This window comes from Talaromyces marneffei, chromosome 3, assembly GCF_009556855.1.
Source record: "Talaromyces marneffei chromosome 3, complete sequence".
Lineage (NCBI taxonomy): Eukaryota > Fungi > Ascomycota > Eurotiomycetes > Eurotiales > Trichocomaceae > Talaromyces > Talaromyces marneffei.
The window spans coordinates 3611934-3635652 of NC_072350.1; the positions used below are offsets into that span (position 1 = coordinate 3611934).

Below are 23719 nucleotides of genomic sequence, written 5' to 3' on the forward strand. Positions count from 1 at the left end.
AATGTGTCAGAGCTAATATAAAATATTTCTGACTAAGTGGTATGTAGGCTAAAGGGCCAATAATACGGAGTCATGAGACATTGTTTAAATAATTAATACAGAGCAACTAACTTAACTAACAAAACTGGAGTGGGGGATTTACCTAGTTACTAGTTCTAGCTTATTTCAAGGACCGCAGACCTCCATATGTAGTACGTACTCAGGACTGCAGACCCCAGTAAGCATCTGAGAGCTGAGATAGGTTCTAGCATGGTAGCGCGCAGGCGTGACTCGTAGTACAGTGACTACAGTCACAGTGAGTGGCGATGCCTAAAATATCCCAATTTTGAGCCTACCACGAACATTAGTTGGCTCAACACCTTGCGCATCTCCACTAAAAATAGTCTACTTGTAATAGAAAATGTCTCACCAGGAAAGGTATCTTGAAATACCTGCTGTGATAGGATAGTAGTCACTGACGATGACTTTAGGTATATACCAACTACTACTACTACCTCAAATTTATTCGAAGGTTGTTCATATCATGCCCATACCACCTAAATATGTGAACTATCCTCCTTGATGATTACTTGCAAAGTAGCAGCATCTGGACTAAGCTCATCCCTTATAACTCTGATACAGCTTCCTGAACGAGTCCATTGAAAGCAACACATCTGGCCTCTCCACTTCCAAAAGTTCCCCGTGCCGTAAAAGGGCCACCCTGTCGAATCGATCAATGTATCAAAATCGGTGGGTAACCGCTATGATCGTCTGCCGGGAGAACTCTTTATTGATAATGGACTGCATTAGAGACTCCGTGTTCCAGTCAACACTTTCGAGCTGTCAGATTTGATCCATTAACAAATTCTAGAGCCATTAGTCATACCTACTAGTCGCCTCATCCAAAACCAAAATCGGGGCATCGACAACGAGTGCCCGGGCCAGTGAAAGCATTTGTCTTTGTCCCACGGACCAGTCTGAGTCCATGAAAGTCATGTCTAAGCCGCCCTTTGTGTTGATTTGAGTCCAGAGTCCAACCTTTTCAACTGCGGAAATCAAACTTTCATCAGAAACTCGCTCGTGAGGATCAAGATTGAGCCTTAGAGTTCCCGGCAAGAAGAATGGCTCTTGGGAGATAACATTGATAGCGGAGTGGACGGCACTTCGTTCCATTTTGTTAATGTCCTGTTCATTTGTTACGGGCTAGTCCCGCCTAATGCGCACTGTAAGGGCATATTAAAATAGAAAACATAACATGAAGAAAAGAAGGAAAGAAAACAACAAGATTCTCAGCTCGTACATGCAGTTCATATAGGGATAAGGAGCTCGCTGGTTCGGTCAATTCCTCCGTACGTTCAGCACCGTCTCGGTGCTTGTGAGGGAACTTCGTGTGCCATTCCCGTATGTTCGGGGCTTGCTCGGTAACGTTGGTACGGCCCTGGGAATAGTATCCCGGATGCATTTCCCAAGGGTGTTATCCTTAGGTGTCATGCTCAGCGCCTGTCCGGTACTCGGGAATATCTTCACGTGTCGCACGTTCTCGGTGAGGGCTTGACTGCCCGAACCTATTTCATATGAGGTCAGCTCATAACACATTGATTGTGACTTGTCCTGAGTAGATTTCAAGCATTTGAAACATGGCCATTAGCAGAAATGTTTTCCCGCTTCCTGATCCACCACAGATTGCTATCTTTTCACCAGGTTTAATTGACAGGGTAATATTTTTGATGATTGGATTTGCGGCAAGACTGGAACAGTTAGATACTCAAAGTGAAGAGGAAATAGTTGGTGGATACGCACTCATACCCAGAAGTCACATCGTGGAAATTTACCGCACCCCACAAAGGCCAATCAGGGGGAGGAGGAGACGCATTGCGTCTACTCGAAGGAGTATCCTCGATAAAACGTTGAATGCGTGTGACAGCGCCAATGGAGATTTCGGTCATGGTCCACATCTTGATGGCCTGAGTCAAGGTCTGATTGAGTGTCAGAAGGAGAGTCAAAGCTACACCAATTGGTGCTGAGTGGAATTTATCCTTCAAGGAGGTAATTACTATGCATAGAAGGACTGCTATCATCCCTACTACCAAGTCTAAGACGAGCGTTAGTCACTGTCGTATACAAAATAGCATGTACATTGGTCGCTGGGATCGATTCAATAGGAATTGGCTCTTGTTCCGGAACTGCTCATCCCAGCCGAAGGCGCAGATACTGGAGATACCGTGTATCGTTTCAAGAAAATGGGCATAGGGTGGTGCCTTGGCCTCAATGTCCAGCAGACGGACCTGTCGAGGGGTACGCAGGTAATATGACTGGAGGAAGTAGAGGATTAATCCGAACAATGGGATCGAGGCTCCTAGATACTTTCCCAAAGTGCAGATGATAGCCATGTTGACGAGAACGGTCAGGAGACTCATGACAAAATTAACGGCATATATAGGTAACATCATGTCGACTAGTTCCAAATCCTGACTGAACCGATTGATCATCGATCCTGTGTCTATACCTTGGAAGAAAGTGACTGGTGCCCTACATGTACTATAGTGTTAGCCTTGAGAACCTAAAAATTAGGATATATCACACACCCCAAAGCAGACCTGAGGAGATCAGAATGTAGATTTAGTGATGTGTTATTGAGGATCCGTACAAATAGTAGCCTATGAACCTCTCATCAGTCAAGTTCAGTCCCTCAATGCAAAGAAATACGTACCAGCAACCCGCTACAATAGCCAGAAAGGTAAGTCCAAAGATCATGGCATACACACCCAAGTACATCCCTAGTTGTTGATTCGATTGTTCTTCATTCGCCTCCACCCACCATTGCATCCATAGTGCTAGATGAGGTATTAGTTGTCGAATAAGTTTCTGAGGTTAGGGTACACTGACTCTGAAAATTGGTACAAAACGCCTCGATTGTTGCAAAACCTAAAAAGAAGAGTAGGAGGATGTATCCTGCGCTTCTAAAGTAGTACCCATACACAGACCAGGAGCCTTGTTGTCGACTGTGGTCGTTTCTTTCATTATCAGTTGGTTCGATTTCATCAATCTCAGCATTTCTTTCAGTTGATGTCAAAGAGAGCTCCGACAATCCCCTGCATTGAAAACCATCTTCTCCATTTGTCTGAAGTCTCAAGGCAATCTCGGGCTTCTGTATGATGATTTCGTTGTATGACCCCATGGCAGTAACTTTCCCCTGATCCAGGACGATGATCTCATTTGCGTAGGGAAGCAACTGATCTAAGCAATCCCATTAGATCGCAGCCTGCAGTCTATACGGGTTGAATACTTACATGTAGTCGTGGCAAGAATAACCGATCTTCCAGCCTTTCTGAAATAGCCATCCTTACTAAAAAGATGGTTTGAGATCACAGAGATGCTGTTTGAGTCCAACCCGCTGAAGCAATCATCTAATAGCACAACGTCGAGTTTAGAATAGACTGCACAGGCAAGTGCCTAGCGGTACATTAGAGGTTTTGCATTTACAAAATAGCAACCAAGATAACTACTTACAATCATTTGCTTCTGTCCTCCACTGAGCGAATCACCATCACTTCCTGCCATGCGCATATCCCCTTCTGGCATAGCCTTGAACTTCTCGAGCCCGCAGGATAAGGCTGTGAAATCATACCAGGCCTTATCAAATTCCGAGACGCCAATAATGTTCCTTCGGATTGTATCATTCTGTATCCACGGAGACCGAGGACAATATGCAGCTTTTGAAAACGAGGCTGTTATTGTACCTCCGGTTACCATACTTTGATTGATTATGCTTTGCATCAATGTTGATTTCCGCACCCCACAGGCCCAATGATCATGATGATTCCCCTACGGAGGACGAGATTCAGGTTCCGGAATGTGGGCTCTATTCTTGAAGGCTATGATAATTCTGCACTCTTGAACCAGACTAATGGAGTGTCGAACGATTCTGAAGTTTCGAATGGTTGTTTCTTGTCTGCCTGTAGAGTATCCTCGGACGCTTGGGTCGATGGTCTGAGTAATATTGTAGGATTATCCATGCAGTATTTCTCGATGCGGCTAAAACACGCGGCGGCTTGCAAGCTAGCAGGCATGGCCTGATAGAAGATGAGAAGCGGAATGGTAAGAATAGAAATCAGGGCCAGAGTGGTAAACGCCGTGCCTGAGAGAATTGATCCATTTTGTTTCACCGATGCTATGATAGCGTAAATGGTGAATGTGGCAAAGGGAGAAAACGTTGCAGGAACATTAGCTACACTCGTGTTAGGTTTCGATGGCACACAATATGGAATAAGTTTACGAATCTCCTTATACAAGGCAATTTGCCATATAAGCAGTTTCCGGAATCGGACCGAAGTTTCAATCTCGACTTGCCGCAACCGTGAAACCATTTTGAACAGAATGTCATCGAACCCAAGCATCTGTACGGTCTTCATTTTGCCTAACACGCTTGAAGTCACTGCTAATAGTTGCTGTACACGCTCAATCCATGCTTTTGGGCTTTTCCGGACCTGGTTGACACTAGTACCATTGCTAAGACAGACCCTAAACGAAAGATTAACGGTTACTGAGAAGATAGAGTAGACGAACTTGACTCCAAGGCTGAGTTACCTAGTGAGATAATGAGTGAAATAATGCAAGCAATCCCGACCTCACGCTCTAATAGCCAGATTGCAACTCCAACTTCCAAGATTGAAGCCTATGTTTCATGGAGGTTTCTCAAATTTGATACAATCCGTGCCACGTCAGTGCCCATCAAGGTAATCGCCTCTGAATCTGTTAAAGCAGCCGCAGTCATGCACACTGTTTGTTTGTATATCATGGATATAAGACCTGACCGTATCATGGTAGTAAGGCGGAGTGTCTGGCGCCAATATACTGCCTTTGAGACCTTCTCATTCGTCAGTCTGGCAAGAGCATGAGCGGTTGAATGGGTATGTACGTACTGCTAAACCTACATATACCACGACGTATGCACCGACGAGCGCTTGTCCAGTTAGTTTCGATTGTGGCGTTGAAGGGCTCCCAATGTAGTCTATGGTAGCGGTTATGAGCAAAGGCTGTGCAAAGGTGAATACGCTTAGAGCAAGACGCGGGATGATCGCTGACAAGAATGCCCAGCGATATGCACAAAATGTGGCTTTGATCAACTGATGACGGCGATTGTAGTTTGGTTGTAGATATTTCCATGTCGCTTGGAGCTTTTCACCACACTCTTGTGCTTGGAGACCTGTGTCAATTTCCTCTATGTCCTCCACTCGGATTACATTGCAATAGCCTCGCTGTAAGAATGGCAAGATCCAAATGAAGAAGCTTCTGTTCAGAAACCCACAAGTTTGCTCCTTAGGGGTCTTCTGGTATTGCAGTTCAAGATCTTGGTTTTCGGAGTTGATTCCGCGACGAGAACGAGCACTGTCACGATGAAAATTCATAGCCAAAGATATCGACACACGCCGACCGAAGCTGATGGGATAATCCAAAGTGATCGCAATCGAGGTAAGCTACAAAGACTGGATGCTAAGAAGTAAACAATAAGAAGATCTGATGGTTTCAAGGAACGCTGGTCTTCTAGAAAGGAGACGCATGCTGCTGCGAACGTTGCAACAACGTTGAGCGTCGCTGACGGCAATGAGGCATGGGTGTTAAGAGCTGGTGTGTGGACTTGAAATATGGTAAACACGAAATAAAGGACGAATAGCACCGTAATAAAAGACTATTTGACATCAGCTTTGAAATGGAGTAAACTTTTAGGGGGTCCAAGGCCCATACCAACCCCGGGATGGCAAGTCTGTAGGAATCTACTTTAACAGACCGAGTCCACAGGAAATAAAGCGAGGGCGGGAGAAGCAAGAGGAATACAGCAGGCGGAAGGCAGACAAAGAGTACATCTTCGAATAAGAGAGTGAAATCAAAAGGACGGCAATAGACATTAATTTGTGGCCCCAATTGATTGTTAGACCCTAATGGGCAACCGGGGGACGTATCAGCAGCCATGTACCTAGGTAGATGTAGATGGCTTTAGAACTGAAAGGATTCAGGCAACAGGATGAGTGGGAGTTATGTAGGTATTTTCGAATTTATAATCTGTCTTGCAGGTGCTGGATTCAGATCCATCTTGAATTAGATCGGAGTAAATTCATAATTTCCCGATACGGCAATTTTGATCTCCAACTCCGTAAATTCCATGATAAGCAAGACGAACCCCGAAATTAGCTTGTTCTATTTAATAATTTCATGACTCTGATTTAATACAACCGATCTCTGAAGAATCTCGAAAATCGACCGAATTTCTGCTTCTCAGCTGTAACATGCAAAATTTGATTGGTCTCAATACTAGCAATATGCACAAGAAGAACCAGCCATAAACATGGCCAACGCAAACGAAGAAACTCCGTTGTTGAGTGAAGCCATAGGCAGCAGAATCCCTGAAGAAGAATCTGTATCACAGCGCACTGCTTATTACTCGATTGAGAATTGCCATATGCTGTATACAATTGCGTCCCTCTGCGTCGTCCTTTTCATCTTCGATCTATCGAATTACATAGCAGTAGTGTCACAGACAGCTATATATGAAGAAATTGTTTGTCGTGGTTATTATTCATCGGAAAAATTGGCACTGTGGAATGACAGCGATGGTAAATGCAAAGTCGAACCGATCCAGAGTGAGGTGGTTCTAATCAGTGGCTGGGGAGGCACATTTGACACCATCCCAGGTATGGAGTATAAATGGCAGTTATAATGGTCTGGTGGATTGACTGACTTTTTACCCTTCTCAGCCCTCTTGTTGACAATTCCTTTTGGAGCTCTCGCTGACAAAATTGGTCGCAAAAAAAACAGCCCTCCTTGGTGCGGTTGGTTGTTTGCTCAGCGATATTTGGATGAGAATCGTGTGTATGCATAATGAGATTTCCTCAAATACGCTTTCAATATTATAGAGCAGTCTGACATATCTTACATGTTAGGCTTGTTTCCACATGTCCTTCCTCTCCGCTTTGTGTGGTTCTCAGGAGCCTTTCAACTCACTGGAGGAGGTGCTACCACCATGTCGTCCATGATTTATTTATTTGATAGCAGCGGATGTGTGTCCTCCTGAGCATAGGTACCTAATTCACAGACCGGGTTGTAAAAAGACCATAAACACTACCTTATTACAGGATGATAGCCTTCTCACAAATTACTGCAGCTGCCTTAATATCGGAATTTCTCTCTGTCCAACTCAGCGCATGGTTGATGTCATTCAGCAGTCCCTGGATCCCGTACCTGGGATCATCTTCGATATTCACGATTGGACTAGTATTGCTTACCGTCCTAATTCCCGAGACATACATCCCAAAAAGCAGGTCTTTGATAGTAGACACGAGTGCTGAAGAGGGGAATTTGACTTTGCACTCAGTCGTGCCAGTTGGATAGTTCGATTAGCCTCTCGCATTGGCCAGCTGAAGAACATGCTCGGAGCAACTTCTATCTGGATGAGACGAAATATTCCAGCCATGTTGATCATATCTTCCTTTTTCATTGCTAATATCGGAAAGCAAACATCTGCTATCTTAATACAATACATTACACAGAAATTTCACTGGACGTTTGCGCAGGTTAGTGAACTCAATAATCTATTGATACTGTGAAATGGAAAAGATCTAATAGCATGATAAGGCGGCGTTCGTTATATCTCTTCGAGCAGGTGGAAACTTGCGTGTCCTTACAATTTTGCTTCCTGCCCTGTCAGAGTTCCTAGCTAGAAGAGCACAGTTGGATCGAGCAACAAGGGACAAACGCGCCTCTCAAATCAGCGTCATCACAGTCATCTTAGGTCATCTTTTAATCTTTGTTGCCGACTCACCTGTAGAACTCTCTGCCGGAGTCATCCTCTCTGCGCTCGTGTCCGCATTTACTGTAACGGCAAGAAGTACTCTGTCTAGTCTGATTGATCAGAAATATCTAGCAACGGTATACACGGGTTTATCCGTCATGGCTTATAGTTGTGTAGTTGCTGGTGGGCCCTTGCTGGCTAGTTCCTTTCGCTGGGGGATGAAACTCGGGGGCTTCTGGATGGGATTGCCTTTCATCGTCGCTGCTGATCTCTATGTGATCATTCTTCTCGTGATACCAATGGCCAGAATGCAATGAGGCTTAGTAGTGATTTAAGAGAGATCAATAATTAGATGAGAAACTACATGTTTAAAATTGGATAGCATCTGGCAGAGAACCAAAGTAAGTCATACAGGATAATGACGTCGGCATGTGAAAGTGAATTAGTGATTGTGATTATGGGTATTCGTTTGAGGTTCAACATCAACAGGCCAATGTGCTGTTAAATAATCATCAAAAACTTTCTGCTAGATGTTAGAAACATGTTTTTTGGTCAAGGAATACGCTCGTAAAATAAATCTTACACTCTTGGTGCAGGTGTGACTTATTCCGAGTCCATCAATCGTGCCATGACTGATATCATCGCCTGTAGGGTACTCAATAGTTATATCCATATTACAGAGGATAGCTTGGAGCAGATATTCATGACAATGTTCAAGGTGTTTTAACTTGTGGACCTCTGCTGTACCATCAGTGTCGTCGAGCCGGACACTGATAAGTCTACTTCGATTCTCGATCAGTGCCCAAAACTCAAGCCGTAACTTCCTCTATTACAACACAGACTCGTATTAGCCTTCTTGGTGAAATCAACCGCACAATCAAAAAGGGGGATATAGAGAGATGCGGAGGTACTCACAAGGCAGTGGTATTGGTGAGCACAGCTAAGTCCGTATTTATTATAGTTCCCATTGAGTGGAGGTCCACGAGGGAGATTGTAGCTCTCAGGATCATCAATGACGGCCCATCCAGCTCCCACAGGTAGAACGTCATCCCAGACATTATTGTTCCCATGAAGACCATGGAAAGTGATTTCTCGAATTGCCCTTGTTTGTTGTCCGGTCAGGAATAAATACAGGATAAGAAAATGAAATGAAAAGAGACAAGCTCACTAGGAGGGAAAGGACCGCCTCTTTCAGTTGCCGTTACTCGTTCTATAGCTCGAATTATGGTAGATATTGAAGTATAAATGCCTGAAATGATTGCAGCAATAAGAAAAGATCCAATTAATGCACTGCGAAGGTTTCTGGTTATCAATCGTGGGGTCTTTTCAAAGTTTGCTGGGTGAACAATCTGATCAGAATCTTCGACAGCCATGTAATTGTGCCCTGCGATTCGTAGTTTGGCTCGATCAAATATCTCTAATACAGAGGATTTGAGCCAGCGGAATCCATGTCGAAGTTCCATAGTGTATGGGGTACGACTTCTGGAAGGAATATGGCCTGGATGTTGGGAATGAGAAGTTCAGATCACTTATCCCTGAAGCCTCTTTGTGAGTCTACTCCGGATAGCTAGATCTAGACGAGTCAATAACACATACCCCGGTCATTTGTATTCAACTGGCCTCTGCTTACGCTCAGCACGCCATGTGTAAGCGCTAAGAGATCTGCAGAGTAAGCTGTGCATTCTTGCGCCATTTATCACAGCTTCTCTGTAAACACGGGTTCTCAGTCCAAATCCCTTGACCTAAGAGCTTGGAGAAATGGAACGCTACGCTTAGAGGGAAATGACTGGACAAAGAAAGTGATTTTCAAATACGGATTGCCATTCGCTCTTGTCAATTCTCATGACCATTATGCCCTTCTTCACTTTCGACTATCCTAGAATTTATCATGACAGGAACTTCCACAAGATGTTGATGAAATCTTGACGGATTCATAAATAATCGCCTACAATGCCTCGTATGAGCAACCCTGTCAAACCTCCTCTCCATCAAAAACAACTCTCTCCGCGCGAATCGAATTTTTGAAATTGCGCGCCCAGTTCCAGTCGGAAACGACTGTAAATTTAGCAGTTTATTCCTGGAGTCAAGAGCTACCGATCGATCCTAGTTTTACTAGGTAAGACCGTAGCGATGGCCCCAGGCGCGGTCGCGACTCCCTTGACGGGCGAAAATCTCGTTCCGCAAGGTGTTCGCGCACGCGTGACCGAACCACAACAACAGCAAGATACACCAATAATAATACTCAACGCCAATATCAAGAGACCAAGATACACATTCGCGAGGATGGAGGATCTAAGCAGAGCTGCAGGACTCTTCTTACAACACATCAAGGATCACCCTGATGAACGAGTTAGTGAGGGTACGACCACTGAATTTGTCAGGAATGTGTGGAAATACGCCACTGCATCTGCGATGAATGACACCACGGAGGCTGCTGCGGAGATCAAGCGGCTGCTTGAGCGAGTCCAACAGGACACCGCGGTAATCCGTACAAGAACTGAGCCATCATCTAAATCAAGCATATCGATGGGGCTGTCCAGTGATTCCGCCACCCTCTGGAGAAACTTCAACGCGCAAAAATGGCAAGCGGACCTACGAAGCGCGGTCTCACCCATATCTCAAAGCGCTGGATCATCAACCCTAGGTGTCAGCCATGCAGAGCTGGGCATGGACTGCGAGATCGTCGTCAAGATCCGTGACGATTCTCAACGTACGAAGCTACGCAAGCAACAACCTGTAGATATTGTGAAAGATGCTGAACGAGCTAGGGCTCAAGCAGCGAAGAGCACTCCAAGCCTAGCTCTAGCCGGTCATGCCTTTATCGCCGCACGTCAGCTCCCCTCAGGGGATATCAGCCTACGAGCGAATCACGCCGCGGCTGCTGAGGTCCTCCGCCAGCATTGTGAGAGTTGGGTTCACGTATTTGGGGAGTCTGCCTACGTACGCGTTCCTACGTGGGGAATCGTCATTGATGGTATGCCGGTAAGGAGCGTCGATCTGAGCGAGGATTTTAAGGCACAACTTGTGGCCGAGAATCGCTACACCTGGGGACGGGAGGCAGGAATCAAGATCGCGCACGTCGGCTGGCTTACTAATCCTACCGTCCTTCACCGCCTGATGACTAGACCCACCTGATGACTGATTTTTGTAGAAATCGCGAAAAATCGCGAATAATTCAAAGCGCGATATATCAACCAATATGGCTTCATATGATCTCGCACTTGAAGCGTTACGCTCCTTGAAGCCGGACGAAAAGCCTAATATCAGTTTAGTTGCAAGAACATACGGTGTCAACCAATCAAATCTTTCAAAGCGTTTCCGCGGTGTTACAGGCTCAAAAGAAGCACAATATAATAATCAACGATTACTGAGCAAGGAGCAATCGAGAACGCTTATAAAATGGATCAATCAACTCACTGAGCGCGGCCTGCCACCTACGAATTCCATGTTGGAGAACTTTGCAAGGGAGATATCTGGTAAAGAGCCTGGCAAAAACTGGGCCTCACGCTGGCTCAAGGCTCATTCGGATAAGGTCATTTCTCGCTATTCCAAAGGCCTCGATTCGGATAGAAAGAAGGCAGATTCAGCATACAAATACACATTATATTTTGAGCTTATTGGCCGGAAAATCGAGCAATATAACCTCACGCCAGACCAAATTTATAATATGGATGAGAAGGGCTTTATGCTTGGTGTAAGCACAAAAGAGCGAAGAATCTTTACCCGGCGCAAATATGAGCAAGGAGGATATAAGCAAAACCTACAGGATGGAAACCGGGAATGGATAACTACAATTGGCTGTATTTGTGCCAATGGAACCGCTATATCGCCTGCTCTTATCTATATGGCCAAATCAGGTAATTTGCAGGATTCATGGCTTCAAGATTTTGATGCTGAGCAACACCGCTGTTTCTTTGCAACCTCAGAGTCAGGATGGACCAATAATGAGGTCGGATTCGCCTGGTTGGTCAATGTTTTTGATAAAGAGACCAAATCTCAAGCAAGCCGGGGATGGCGCTTGCTTATCCTAGATGGCCATGGCTCCCACGTCACAATGCGCTTTATTGAATATTGTGATAAAAATAGAATCTTATTAGCAATTTTCCCAGCTCATTCAACACATACTTTGCAGCCTCTTGATGTCGCTATTTTCTCACCTCTTTCTACGGCTTATACGGAGCAACTGAGGCGCTTTATAAACGATTGCCAGGGCTTCACCCGGCTTACAAAACGGGACTTTTTTAGGCTTTTTTTGGGCGAGTTGGGAGGCTACTTTTACAAGCGAGAATATACTCTCAGCGTTCAAGCATACCGGTTTATGTCCCTTCAATCCGGACCTCGTTATACAGAAATTTACTAAGAAAATCGAGAGCCGGCCCTCATCTAGCGATTCTGGAGCTTCAATTATTCCCGCTGAGGATTGGAGACGGCTTCGGAAGCTTGTACAAGGCGTTTTTGAGGATTTATATGATCAAAAAGCGATTCAACTCAAGGATACGGTGCTCCACCTTTCTACAGAGAATATTCTACTCAAAAATGAGATTGCAGGTCTACAAAGAGCCCTCATTCATTCGAAAAAGCGCTCAACCAAGGGGGAGGGCTTTATTATTCGATATTCCTACAGAAAATGAAGGTGGAGCACTTTTTATGAGCCCGTCAAAGGTGCAGCAAGCGCGGGATAATATACTCAAAAAGGATGAGCAAGCCGCGCAGGAGCAGGCTCGTAAAGATGATAAAAAGCTTCAACAAGAGCTTACAAAGCAAGCCAAAGAGCAAGAAAAGGCTGAAAGAGCTCAAATCCGGCAAGAAAAGCAAGAACAGCGCCTGCAAGAGGCTACGGAAAAACAACGCCTTAAGGACGAGCAAGAACTCGCTAAGTTAGCTCATTTACAGCTTCAAAATGATGTTCTAGCAACTCCAAGTGCTCCAAAAAGAGCAAAAAAGCAAGTTTCCAAGCAAGTAAAGGTAAAAGCGCAGCCTGAGGCTCATACAGAGGATAATGGGGTGGTTGTTACTACAAATCGTAGGGGCCGCGCGATCCGGCCCCCTGCGCGTTTTCGGGACTAATTTTTATGCTTGTTCGATTCCTTATATCTTATTTAGTGCTACACCAGAAATTTATTATAATTTATTCTTATATGGTGTTGTAAAGCTTCAAAATATTTTATATAGTAACCCGTCAAAATCAGTCATCAGGTGGTTCTAGTCATCAGGCGGTGAAGGACGGTAAAGGTCGCGAGGGCTCGCTCGTGGTTGAGTTTACAAACCCAATCGTGGCCAATAGTGCAATCTCTATGGGTACAGTCTGGCAGTCCCGCAGTCTCACCAACAGGCCTTATTGTCGAGAAGGACGGTGTAAGATGTGCAAGAAGTGTCAAAAATATGGGCACGTACACGCTCAGTGTCCAAATCTGAAATACCGCTGTGGGCTCTGCGCGGAGGAACATCCGACCTGGGAATGTCCCTCTAAGCAGAGCAAGGATATAAGATCTAAATGTGCTAACTGCAAAGGCCCTCATAAGGCTGTAAGCACAAGCTGTCCTATCCGGAAGATCGCACTGGAGCGTGCTCAACACGCGCTAATGACCTGTGAACCATTCCATCGCGTCCCTCAGCATTTACAGACGCAGCCAATACAGCAAACTGTAACTATCGACCCAACACCGAGCAAATCAACACAGATCCAGGCTCCGAAGCGAGCCATCAAGAAAACAACTAGTACGACAAAACGTGTTAAAAAGACACAGCTATCTACAGAAACAAGCATATCTATTCCAATCACTGAGACCAGTGCACCTGCACCTGCACCCGAGTCAACTATCGAACGGCCAGCAACCTTAAAAGCGCCTACAGCACCTCAAGCATCACAACGGACCATACGAGGATCTACAAATTCGATCCCACTCACGTTCAAACCCGTCACAGAAAAACCTAAGCGAGGACGACCTCCTAAGTCCAAATCATTCAATAATGATGACCAAGAGCAGGAGCCTACTGAGCATATTAATACTACCTTAGCAGCAAGTCAACCAGTCATTCATGATGACACAATCGCACCACAGCTACTCACCAATCCTACAATACCGTCAACAGCACCGCCAGCCACGAGATCAAGAGGCCTTAATCAACCAGTGGATATGCGTAATGATCCAGAACGTCCTCTCCGCGAGCAGCGCCGTCGAGAGCGCTCTCAAGAATTCGAGCCTACGCTGCCACCGCTGCCACCGATGAGTATGAGCATTGAACAGGGCCAGATCGTACTTAATAGCACTGCCAGTTTCCGCGAGATTGATAACAGTGACGACTACAATTCCGATCTAGCAAAAGAATTCCTTGACCGATTCACATATTCTAGTCAACACCGGCGGGTACCAGCAATACAGGAGGAGAAAGAAGACGATCAGATTACCATACAAAGCAGCATAGTACCGCCATCCTCTCCAGACGAACTTAATTAATGAGTTCATTCGAGATACTGCAGTACAATACGCATAAATCAAAAGATGAGGTGATGGCAACATTCCTCCGCAATTCTACAGTCTTACAAGCATCCGTCATCGCAATCCAAGAGCCGCGGCGCAACGAATATGATGACACCACACATCAACCGGCAAGACTGACACATCAACTACTCTATCCCAAAGCCCTAGATGGTGTACGAGCACGCGTGGCACTCTACGTCAACAAACAGATTGACCCATCCAAATGGACTCATATCATTGTTTCCCAGGATTATCAAATTCTTCATCTGCGACACCAGCGCGGCGAGCAGTCCTACAACCTGTACATTCATAATATCTATAACGAGCCTCGGTCACCGACTTTCAATCTACTCGATCGGGAGCTTGGCCGACTAGGAAGATCACCAACTGTGGAGCATCTGATTCTTGGTGACATGAACGTCCACCATCCTGCTTGGGGTGGTCCTGGCACTAAAATCGATGAACAAGGCACAGAATTGCTCGAAATTGTGGATCGCCACGAGATCGAGCTCGCCACAGAGGAGGGTATTGTGACATGGGAACGGGGTCAATTGAAATCCACGATTGATCTGACATTCCTGTCCGCAAGCCTCTTCAACCGGCTTGTCCTTATTGAGCGCGCTGACACCATACAACACGACTCGGATCACTGGCCAATCCGGACTCGGATTGATATACAAACTCCAGCGAATGAACCACCAAGGCGCCGCAATTGGGCGGCTACTAATGTCAAACTGCTAATAGAAACGCTAGAACGAGATCTGATTATTCCCAGTCTTACAAACGCCTCTAAATCTCATATCGAAATCGCGACAGTGGCCTTTACAAGCGCTATACGTCATGCAATTGATAAATCCGTGCCGTGGGCACGTCCTAGTGAATGGAGCAACCCAGATTTCACACCAGAATGCAAAGAAGCAGTACGCACATGTCGCCGCCTTCGACGCCAACACTCTGAGACCCACAATCCCTGGATCTGGCGCGCATATCTACGTGCCCGGAATAGGAAAAAGCGACTTGTCAGCAAGTCTCTAAAACTGGGACATCGTCGTCGTGTACAACAAGCTACAGAACAGGGCCCAATTGGACTCTGGAGATTGGCCAAGTGGGCACGCTCACGCAAAGGATCCTACGAATCTGGAATCACCCCAACATTACAATCAATCAATGGACGTACGGCGGAGACCGTAGAGGCCAAAACGGCGCTTCTCAGTGAATCATTCTTCCCAGCAATTCCAGAGGCGGACTTGGCTGATATTGACAACGCTGTATATCCTGAACAACTTCCATTCCCAGAAATCACACGTCATGAGATTGAGCAAGTAGTCCGTTCCACACCACCAGACAAAGCACCTGGTGAGGACACCATCCCAAACAGCTTCTGGCACAAAATTATTAGCGTACCAGTGGTGCTCAGCACACTCTATGAGATCTATAATGCATGCGTACGAAAGGGCTACAATCCCTCCCACTTCCAACGCTCAATCACGGTCGTGCTCCGCAAGGGCGGCACTGATCGAGACTATCGTACACCCAAGGCATATCGACCTGTTGCTTTGCTCAACACGCTCGGCAAATTTCTTGAGGCAATTATCGCACGACGAATCAGCTACGCCATGGAGACGGAAGGTCTACTCCCAAAAAGTCACCTAGGAGGTCGGAAAGGAATCTCTACAGATCACGCCATACAAATTATCCTAGATCGAATCCGGGGATCGTGGGGAAGAGGATCCGCGGTGGTTTCAATGCTCTTATTAGACGTCTCAGGGGCGTACGACAATGCACATCATCTACGATTACTACACAATATGCGAAAACGACGACTAGGGCATCTTGTGCCATGGGTCGCTGCTTTTCTCACAGGACGCAGCACATGTATCCGGATCCCAGAGGGGACCTCAGGGCGGATCTCTACACCAACAGGCATCCCTCAAGGATCACCGATCTCACCAATTCTCTATCTCATTTACAACGCCGACCTAATCGAGGACTGCGCTGATCCAGCTAGTCACGTATCAACAAGCGGATGGGTAGACGATGTAGCAATAATGGCAACAGGTCGTACGGAGCAAGAGACTGTCAGGAAACTTCAAAAAGCAAGCGGAATCGCGGATCAATGGGCAACACGTCACGCATCGGTATTCGACCGTAAAAAATATCAATTAATACACTTTGTGAACCCACGGAGCGGTATCAACCCTGAAAAACAACCAATCAGACTGCAGGATGATATACAAATTGAGGCCTGCAGAGCAGTCAAATATCTAGGAATCTGGCTTGATTCAGAGCTCACGTTCGATACACACCGTGATAAGGCTATCGCTAAAGCTGGCACTAGCTTAGAAGCGCTACGAGGTCTGGCAGGATCGACATGGGGAGTCGCACTAGGCTCCATGCGACAAATCTATCAAGCAATCGTCATCCCCCAGATGTTGTACGGCGCTGCCGCGTGGTTCCAACCAGGCAATATGACGCAAGCATATATTACAGCAATAACACGAGACTTTGCAACTATTCAGAAACGTGCAGCGTGTCTGATCAGTGGGGCGTTTCGGACCACAGCGGCAGAAGCGCTCAATATTGAGCTACACCTACTTCCAATCCGCTATCAACTAGACCAGCTCACCAAGGCAACTGCAATCCGAATCCGTACGGGCCCAGCTCATGGGATCCCAAATGGCATTCTAATACGACGCACAGATGACGAACTCGCGCTCGGTGGTTATACTCCCATGGAGGCTCATGCTTGGAAAACGGGCGGATGCTTAACGGCTCCCCCGGGTACTCTGGCAGGAGAATGGGAGAGCCGTGACGCATACGTCCAGACACCGTGGCGAGAACCTCCAAACGTGGTAATCAACGAGCGTGAGGTCGCAGTATCAGTACACAATCGTACAGTCAAGGAGAATTCGCGGGTCCTGATCTACACCGACGGCAGTGGCTATCAAGGATATATTGGCACGTCAATGGTTATGCCTCAATTCAGCAAACAGGTGACACAGTGTATCGGCACGGAGGACACGTCAACGGTGTACGCGGCAGAGGCCTGTGGAATCAAATTCGCGCTTGAAACGGTGCTTCGCTTCGCGGACGATGATGAACGACTCAAGAAAGTGGCAATCTTTTCAGATAGCCAACCTGCGCTCAAAGCACTTCGCAGCCCACGCATGGTCTCAGGTCAAACGTACATCCGAGATTGTATCAATTTGTATCAGGAATGTATAGAAAACGACATCGATGTGGTTCTTCACTGGATTCCAGGCCATGAAGGGGTGCCAGGGAACGAAGCGGCAGATCGGGCAGCCAAACGTGCAGCGCTTATGGGAGCTCGTCGACAAATCGTACCTGGAGATATCAAAAACTGGATCATGCTCGCAGCAGCAGCCAAGCGCAGAATCCGACAGGAAACAAAGAAAGCATGGGAGAAATCATGGGATAAACAGAAAAGTGGAAAACCTACCAAGAAACTTGTACCTAAACCCTCCAAAAGGACGCTCCAATACTGGATGTATCTACGCAAAGCAACATCGTCAATCCTTATACAACTCCGTACGGAGCGTGTAGGATTGGGACACTATTTGTGGCGGATCAACAAGCGCGAGAATCCATTCTGTGCGCGTGGTCTATCCGGACAATCGGTGAAGCATGCACTCCTCGACTGCCCGTTATACGCGGACGAACGAGAGCTCATGTGGACGCGAATCAAGGGATTCCGTCGAACCACGGATCTGCAAGTATTATTGAATGAAAAAGTGGCAGCAGTCGCGATCGCGCAGTTCGTACAAGATACGGGGATGTTGGCTCAATTCCGTGACACGGATCCAGAAGCAATGGGCACGTATGAAGAAACAATAGTAACGGCTGATGCCGAATCGCACCAACGGGACACTGACGTGGGAATACGTACGAATGCGCAAGCAGTCGACGTGAGCGCCAGGTCAGCTCGCTCGGCAGTAAGGACCAGCAACGACACCAATACGAGCTTTGGATCAAGGATCTCGGAGGAGCCAGACGACGGGGACGCGCTGCAGGATGAGAGCGAGGATGTGAACGCGCAAATCGGTGAGGATTCGTACGAGGGATAAGTGGGAATTGGTAAAAACAACTCTCTCCGCGCGAATCAAATTTTTGAAATTGCGCGCCCAGTTCCAGTCGGAATCGACTGTAAATTTAGCAGTTTATTCCTGGAGTCAAAAGCTATCGATCGATCCTAGTTTTACTAGGTAAGACCGTAGCAATGGCCCAGGAAACTGTGGTAACCCCCTTGACGGGCGAAAATCTCGTCCCGCAAGGCGTTCGTCGCGACGCGACCGAACCACCACAATCAACAGTAACAAAGCAACAAGAACAACAACCAACAAGCGCGAGGTCGATCAGGAACCGGATCCGGGTGTTCTTACAATCTGGAATCGCAACGATGGAGCAACTAGAATTAGTAGCAGATCTTATGCTACAGCAACTACAAGAAAACCCAACCGATCAGTTCAACAATCTGTTTCTTCAAGCATTTGTTCAGCAGATCAAAATCTTTGCATCCTCGCAAGGCGAGCGTACGGAGACGTTAACGGAACTCAAGGGGATGCTTGAAACTGTCCTACAAGACACCGCCGTGATCCGTACAAGAACTGAGCAATCAACCAAGTCAAGCGTATCAACGGGATTGTCTAGCGACTCCGCTATCTTCTGGAAAACCGCCCAAGCGCATGTGTGGCAAGCTGGGATACGGAGCGCGGCCTCACCTCTCTCTCAAAGCGCGGGATCGTCCACCCCCGGTGTTAGCCGTGCAGAGCTGGGCATGGACTGTGAGATCGTCGTCAAGATACGTGACGATTCCGAACGAACGGCCGTAAAGAAGCTACAACCCTCAGACCTTGTGAAGCGTGCTGAACGAGCCAGGGCTCACGCAGCGAAGAGCACTCCAAGCCTGCCTCTAGCCGGTCACGCCTTTATTGCCGCACGACAGCTTCCTTCGGGTGATATCAGCCTCCGGGCGAATCACGCCGCAGGCGCTGAGGTCCTCCGCCAGCACGGGAAGAATTGGGTTCACACCTTTGGGAAGTCAGCCTACGTACGTGTCCCGACGTGGGGAATCGTCATCGACGGCATGCCGGTGCGATTAGTGGACATGAGTGAGGAATTCAAACAGCAGTTGGTCGCGGAGAACCACTACCACTGGGGACAAGGACAATTCGAGGTTGAGATCGCGCACGTCGGCTGGCTCACAACGCCGAGAAGCTACCTAGGATCGCTCGTGGTCGAGTTCACAAACCCAGTCGTGGCCAACAACGCAATCCGCGAGGGGACGGTTTGGCATTCCCACTCTCTCACCAATAGGTCCTACTGCAAGGATGGACGGTGTAAGATGTGCAAAAAGTGCCAAAAATACCGGCATGTACAAGCTCAATGTCCGAATCGGAAGTATAATTGTGGGCTCTGTGCGGAGGAGCATCCGACCTTGGAATGCCCTCACAAGCAGAGCAGGAACGTGACGTTAAAGTGTGCCAATTGTAAGGGTGCCCACAAGGCCGCCAGTGATAGCTGCCCTATCCGGAAGGATGAGATGGCACGAGCCCGCCAGGCTATTCTTATAAATGGTACAGAACATCGTATTCCACAATACTTACAAACAAAGATGATGCAACAAACCACCGACCCAACACCACAAGAAGCCGCTCGAATCCAGGCTCCAAAGAAGGTTACCAGAAAAACGACAACAACAACGGCGACAGGCACTAAACGTGTCAAAAAGACACAGCCGACAACAATCACACCAACCACGACAATCACTGAAACTAATGTACTAGCACTAGCACTGACACTTGAGCCTGAGGCTATTATACCAACGGTTGAACACTCAACGACTCTAGAGGCCCCAGCAGCACCTCAAATTCTCCCACGAACAAGCGTACGCGGACCTACAACCACAGTCCCAGTGAGACCTGATAGCGTCACTGAGAAACGACCCCGGGGACGTCCGCCCAAGTCAAAATCGTCCAACAACGACGAGGAGGGCGAAGCAGAGCCTCATAAGCATATTAACACTGCGTTAATAGCGAGCCAGCCAAATCTACCGGCGACAATCAATCCAGCAATACTCAACAATCTCAACACTATATCATCGACCGCGCCGCCAATGACGACACGCTCACGAGGCCTTGGCCAGCCAGTCGATATGCGCAATGACCCAGAACGTCCTCTTCGCGAACAACGCCGTCGTGAACGACCCCGATCTCAATCGTACGATAACGCACCATTGCCACCACTCCCACCGATGAACATGGAGTACCGCGAAGACGACTGTATTGTACTCAACAGCGTAGCCAGCTTCCGAGAGATCGATAGTGAAGAACTTAATTCCGATGCACGACGGGATATACTATCTCAATTTACCACCAATCGCAACCACTATCCTCGGAATCCCCTAATCCAGGAGGAAGAATGAGGATACCGCACGAATCAGCATACTGACACGATCAAGCCCGGATGAACTCCAGTAATGAGTACATTCGAGGTTCTACAATATAACACGCATAAATCAAAAGACGAAGTAATGGCAACATTCCTCCGCGATCCTACAGTCCTACAAGCCTCCGTCATTGCAATTCAAGAACCGTGGTGTAACGAATACGACGACACTACACATCAACCTGCAAGACTAACACACCAATTGCTCTATCCTAAGGCTGTCGACGACACACGAGCACGTGTTGCACTCTACGTCAATAAAAACATCGATCCCGCTAGTTGGACCCATATCATCGTGTCCCCAGATTATCAGATTCTTCACTTACGACATCAACGTGGGGAGCAATCCCACAATCTCTATATTCACAATATATACAACGAGCCCAAATCACCAACGCTCAACCTACTCGACCGGGAGCTTAACCAATTGGGGAGGTCTCCAATAATTGAGCATCTAATCGTTGGGGATATGAATGTCCACCATCCCGCATGGGGTGGCCCTGGCACCAAAATCGACAATGAAGGCACAGAACTTCTTGAGCTTATAGATCGGCATGAGATTGAGCTTGCCACCGAGGAGGGCATTGTGACATGGGAGCGTGGCCAATGAAAATCCACAATTGATTTGACGTTCCTATCCTCAAGCCTCTCCAATCGCCTGATTCTTGTTGAACGTGCTGATGCCATACAACACGATTCCGACCACTGGCCAATCCGGACTCAGATCGATATCCAGACACCAGTTAATGAACCTCCAAAACGCCGTAACTGGGCTGCCACCGACCTCAAGCTTCTGACCGAGACGCTTGAACGGGATCTCGTCGTCCCTGACCTCGGGGACGCCTCCGAATCTCACATCGAACTCGCCACTATAGCCTTCACAAGCGCAATCCGCCACGCAATCGACAAGACAGTACCATGGGCGCGTCCTAGCCAATGGAGCAATCCAGATTTCACCCCCGAATGCAAGGAGGCCGTACGTACGTGTCGCCGCCTACGCCGCATACACTCCAATACACACAACCCATGGATCTGGCGAGCATATCTACGTGCCCGGAATAAGAAGAAACGCCTAGTCAGCAAATCCTTGAAACTAGGCCACCGCCGACGTGTCCAACAAGCCACCGAAAAGGGTCCACAGGGACTCTGGCGACTGGCCAAATGGGCACGTACGCGCAAAGGCGCTTATGAGTCAGGAATCACCCCAACATTGAAGTCTCTTGATGGTCGAACAGCGGAAACGGTAGAGGACAAAACGACACTTCTTAGCGAGTCTTTCTTCCCCGCGATCCCAGAAGCTGACTTAGTGGACATCGACAACGCTATATATCCTGAGCAACTACGATTCCCGAAAATCCCACGCTATGAGATTGAACAGGTTATCCGCTCTACACCACCTGATAAAGCCCCTGGAGAAGATAGCATCCCTAATAGCTTCTGGCACAAGATAGTCAGCATCCCTGTGGTACTGGACACGCTCTACCAAATCTATAATGCATGCATTCGGACTGGCTACAATCCATCACATTTCCAACGGTCGATCACGGTTGTGCTCCGTAAGGGAGGCACTGACCGGGACTACCGAACACCTAAAGCATACCGACCTGTTGCGTTACTTAACACACTAGGTAAATTCCTCGAAGCTATTATCGCACGCAGAATTAGCTACACCATGGAAGCGGAAGGCCTACTTCCAAAAAGTCACCTTGGCGGCCGAAAAGGAATATCTACAGATCACGCGATTCAAATCATTCTTGACCGAATCCGACGGTCATGGGGTAAAGGATTTACTGTCGTCTCTATGCTTCTGCTGGACGTCTCAGGAGCGTACGACAATGCGCACCACTCCCGATTACTCCATAATATGCGAAAACGACAACTCGGCCACTTTGTGCCATGGGTTGCCGCCTTTCTTACAGGACGAAGCACGCGGATTAAGATCCCAGAAGGCATCTCAGGGCGGATATCGACACCAACAGGCATTCCACAAGGCTCACCAATCTCGCCGATTCTATATCTCATCTATAACTCAGACCTGATCGAGGACTGCGCCGATGAGGCTAACCACGTATCAACCAGTGGATGGGTGGACGACGTCGGGATGATGGCAGCTGGTCACAGCGAGAACGAGACAATTGAAAAGCTTCAACGCGCCAGCGCTACTGCGGATCAATGGGCTCTACGCCACGCCTCTGTTTTTGATAAGAAGAAATATCAACTCATTCACTTTGTGAATCCATGAAGCGACCTCACTCCCAATTCACAATCAATCACGCTACAGGATGGCACACAAAAGGAAGCAAGCAAGGCGGTTAAATATCTCGGAATCTGGCTCGATTCAGAGCTTACGTTTGAGACGCACCGTGAGAAGGCCATCGCCAAAGCAGGTACGAGCCTAGAGGCATTACGAGGATTAGCAGGATCTACGTGGGGAGTCGCTCTCGGCTCTATGCGGCGAATCTACCAAGCAATCGTGATCCCCCAGATGTTGTACGGTGCTGCGGCATGGTTTCAGCCAGGCAATATGACACAAGCACAACTTACTATAATCACACGCGACTTCGCGACGATTCAAAAACGAGCAGCATGCCTGATCAGTGGTGCGTTCAAGACCACAGCAGCAGAAGCGCTCAATATCGAGCTGCACCTACTCCCAATCCGCTATCAACTAGACCAGCTCGTCAAGGCCACTTCCATTCGGATCCGTACGGGACCGATTCACGGAATCCCCAGAGGCATGCTTATGCGTCGGGCTGACAACCAACTCGTGCTCGGCGGTTATACTCCTATGGAGGCTCATGCTTGGAAAACGGGCGGATGCTTACAAGCTCCCCCAGGAACCCTGGCCGGCGAATGGGAGAGCCGTGATGCATACGTCCAACCACCCTGGCGAGAGCCTCCACCAGTAACAATCGACGAGCGCGAGATCGCGGTATCAACACACAATCGAGTGCTCAAGGAGAATTCGCGGACGATGATCTATACGGACGGTAGTGGCTATCAAGGC

The 23719-nt window shown here is 47.6% G+C and overlaps 6 protein-coding genes across 6 annotated transcripts; 3 read left to right on the forward strand and 3 right to left on the reverse strand.

The window, feature by feature from the left end:
- Window positions 1-785: 785 nt before the first annotated feature.
- On the reverse strand, window positions 786-1152 carry EYB26_005049 (uncharacterized protein; the record flags this gene model as incomplete). Its single annotated transcript, XM_054264339.1, has 2 exons — window positions 786-811; window positions 870-1152. The coding sequence occupies 2 exons, from the start codon at window positions 1150-1152 to the stop codon at window positions 786-788; spliced, it is 309 nt and encodes a 102-aa protein (XP_054120314.1).
- Window positions 1153-1459: 307 nt separating this feature from the next.
- On the reverse strand, window positions 1460-3732 carry EYB26_005050 (uncharacterized protein; the record flags this gene model as incomplete). The annotated part of the gene is made up of 9 exons (XM_054264340.1): window positions 1460-1544; window positions 1786-1984; window positions 2034-2071; window positions 2116-2508; window positions 2565-2636; window positions 2690-2813; window positions 2866-3216; window positions 3270-3432; window positions 3490-3732. 9 exons carry the CDS (start codon window positions 3730-3732, stop codon window positions 1460-1462), a joined length of 1668 nt encoding a protein of 555 aa, XP_054120315.1.
- A 122-nt stretch (window positions 3733-3854) lies between these two features.
- Window positions 3855-5387, reverse strand: EYB26_005051 (uncharacterized protein; the record flags this gene model as incomplete). Its single annotated transcript, XM_054264341.1, has 3 exons — window positions 3855-4500; window positions 4794-4846; window positions 4902-5387. The coding sequence occupies 3 exons, from the start codon at window positions 5385-5387 to the stop codon at window positions 3855-3857; spliced, it is 1185 nt and encodes a 394-aa protein (XP_054120316.1).
- A 4508-nt stretch (window positions 5388-9895) lies between these two features.
- EYB26_005052 (uncharacterized protein) lies at window positions 9896-10900 on the forward strand (the record flags this gene model as incomplete). Its single annotated transcript, XM_054264342.1, has 1 exon — window positions 9896-10900. One exon carries the CDS (start codon window positions 9896-9898, stop codon window positions 10898-10900), a length of 1005 nt encoding a protein of 334 aa, XP_054120317.1.
- A 1401-nt stretch (window positions 10901-12301) lies between these two features.
- On the forward strand, window positions 12302-14223 carry EYB26_005053 (uncharacterized protein; the record flags this gene model as incomplete). Its single annotated transcript, XM_054264343.1, has 3 exons — window positions 12302-12788; window positions 12938-13120; window positions 13277-14223. 3 exons carry the CDS (start codon window positions 12302-12304, stop codon window positions 14221-14223), a joined length of 1617 nt encoding a protein of 538 aa, XP_054120318.1.
- Window positions 14224-18484: 4261 nt separating this feature from the next.
- Window positions 18485-20689, forward strand: EYB26_005054 (uncharacterized protein; the record flags this gene model as incomplete). Its single annotated transcript, XM_054264344.1, has 1 exon — window positions 18485-20689. One exon carries the CDS (start codon window positions 18485-18487, stop codon window positions 20687-20689), a length of 2205 nt encoding a protein of 734 aa, XP_054120319.1.
- Between the last annotated feature and the right edge of the window lie 3030 nt (window positions 20690-23719).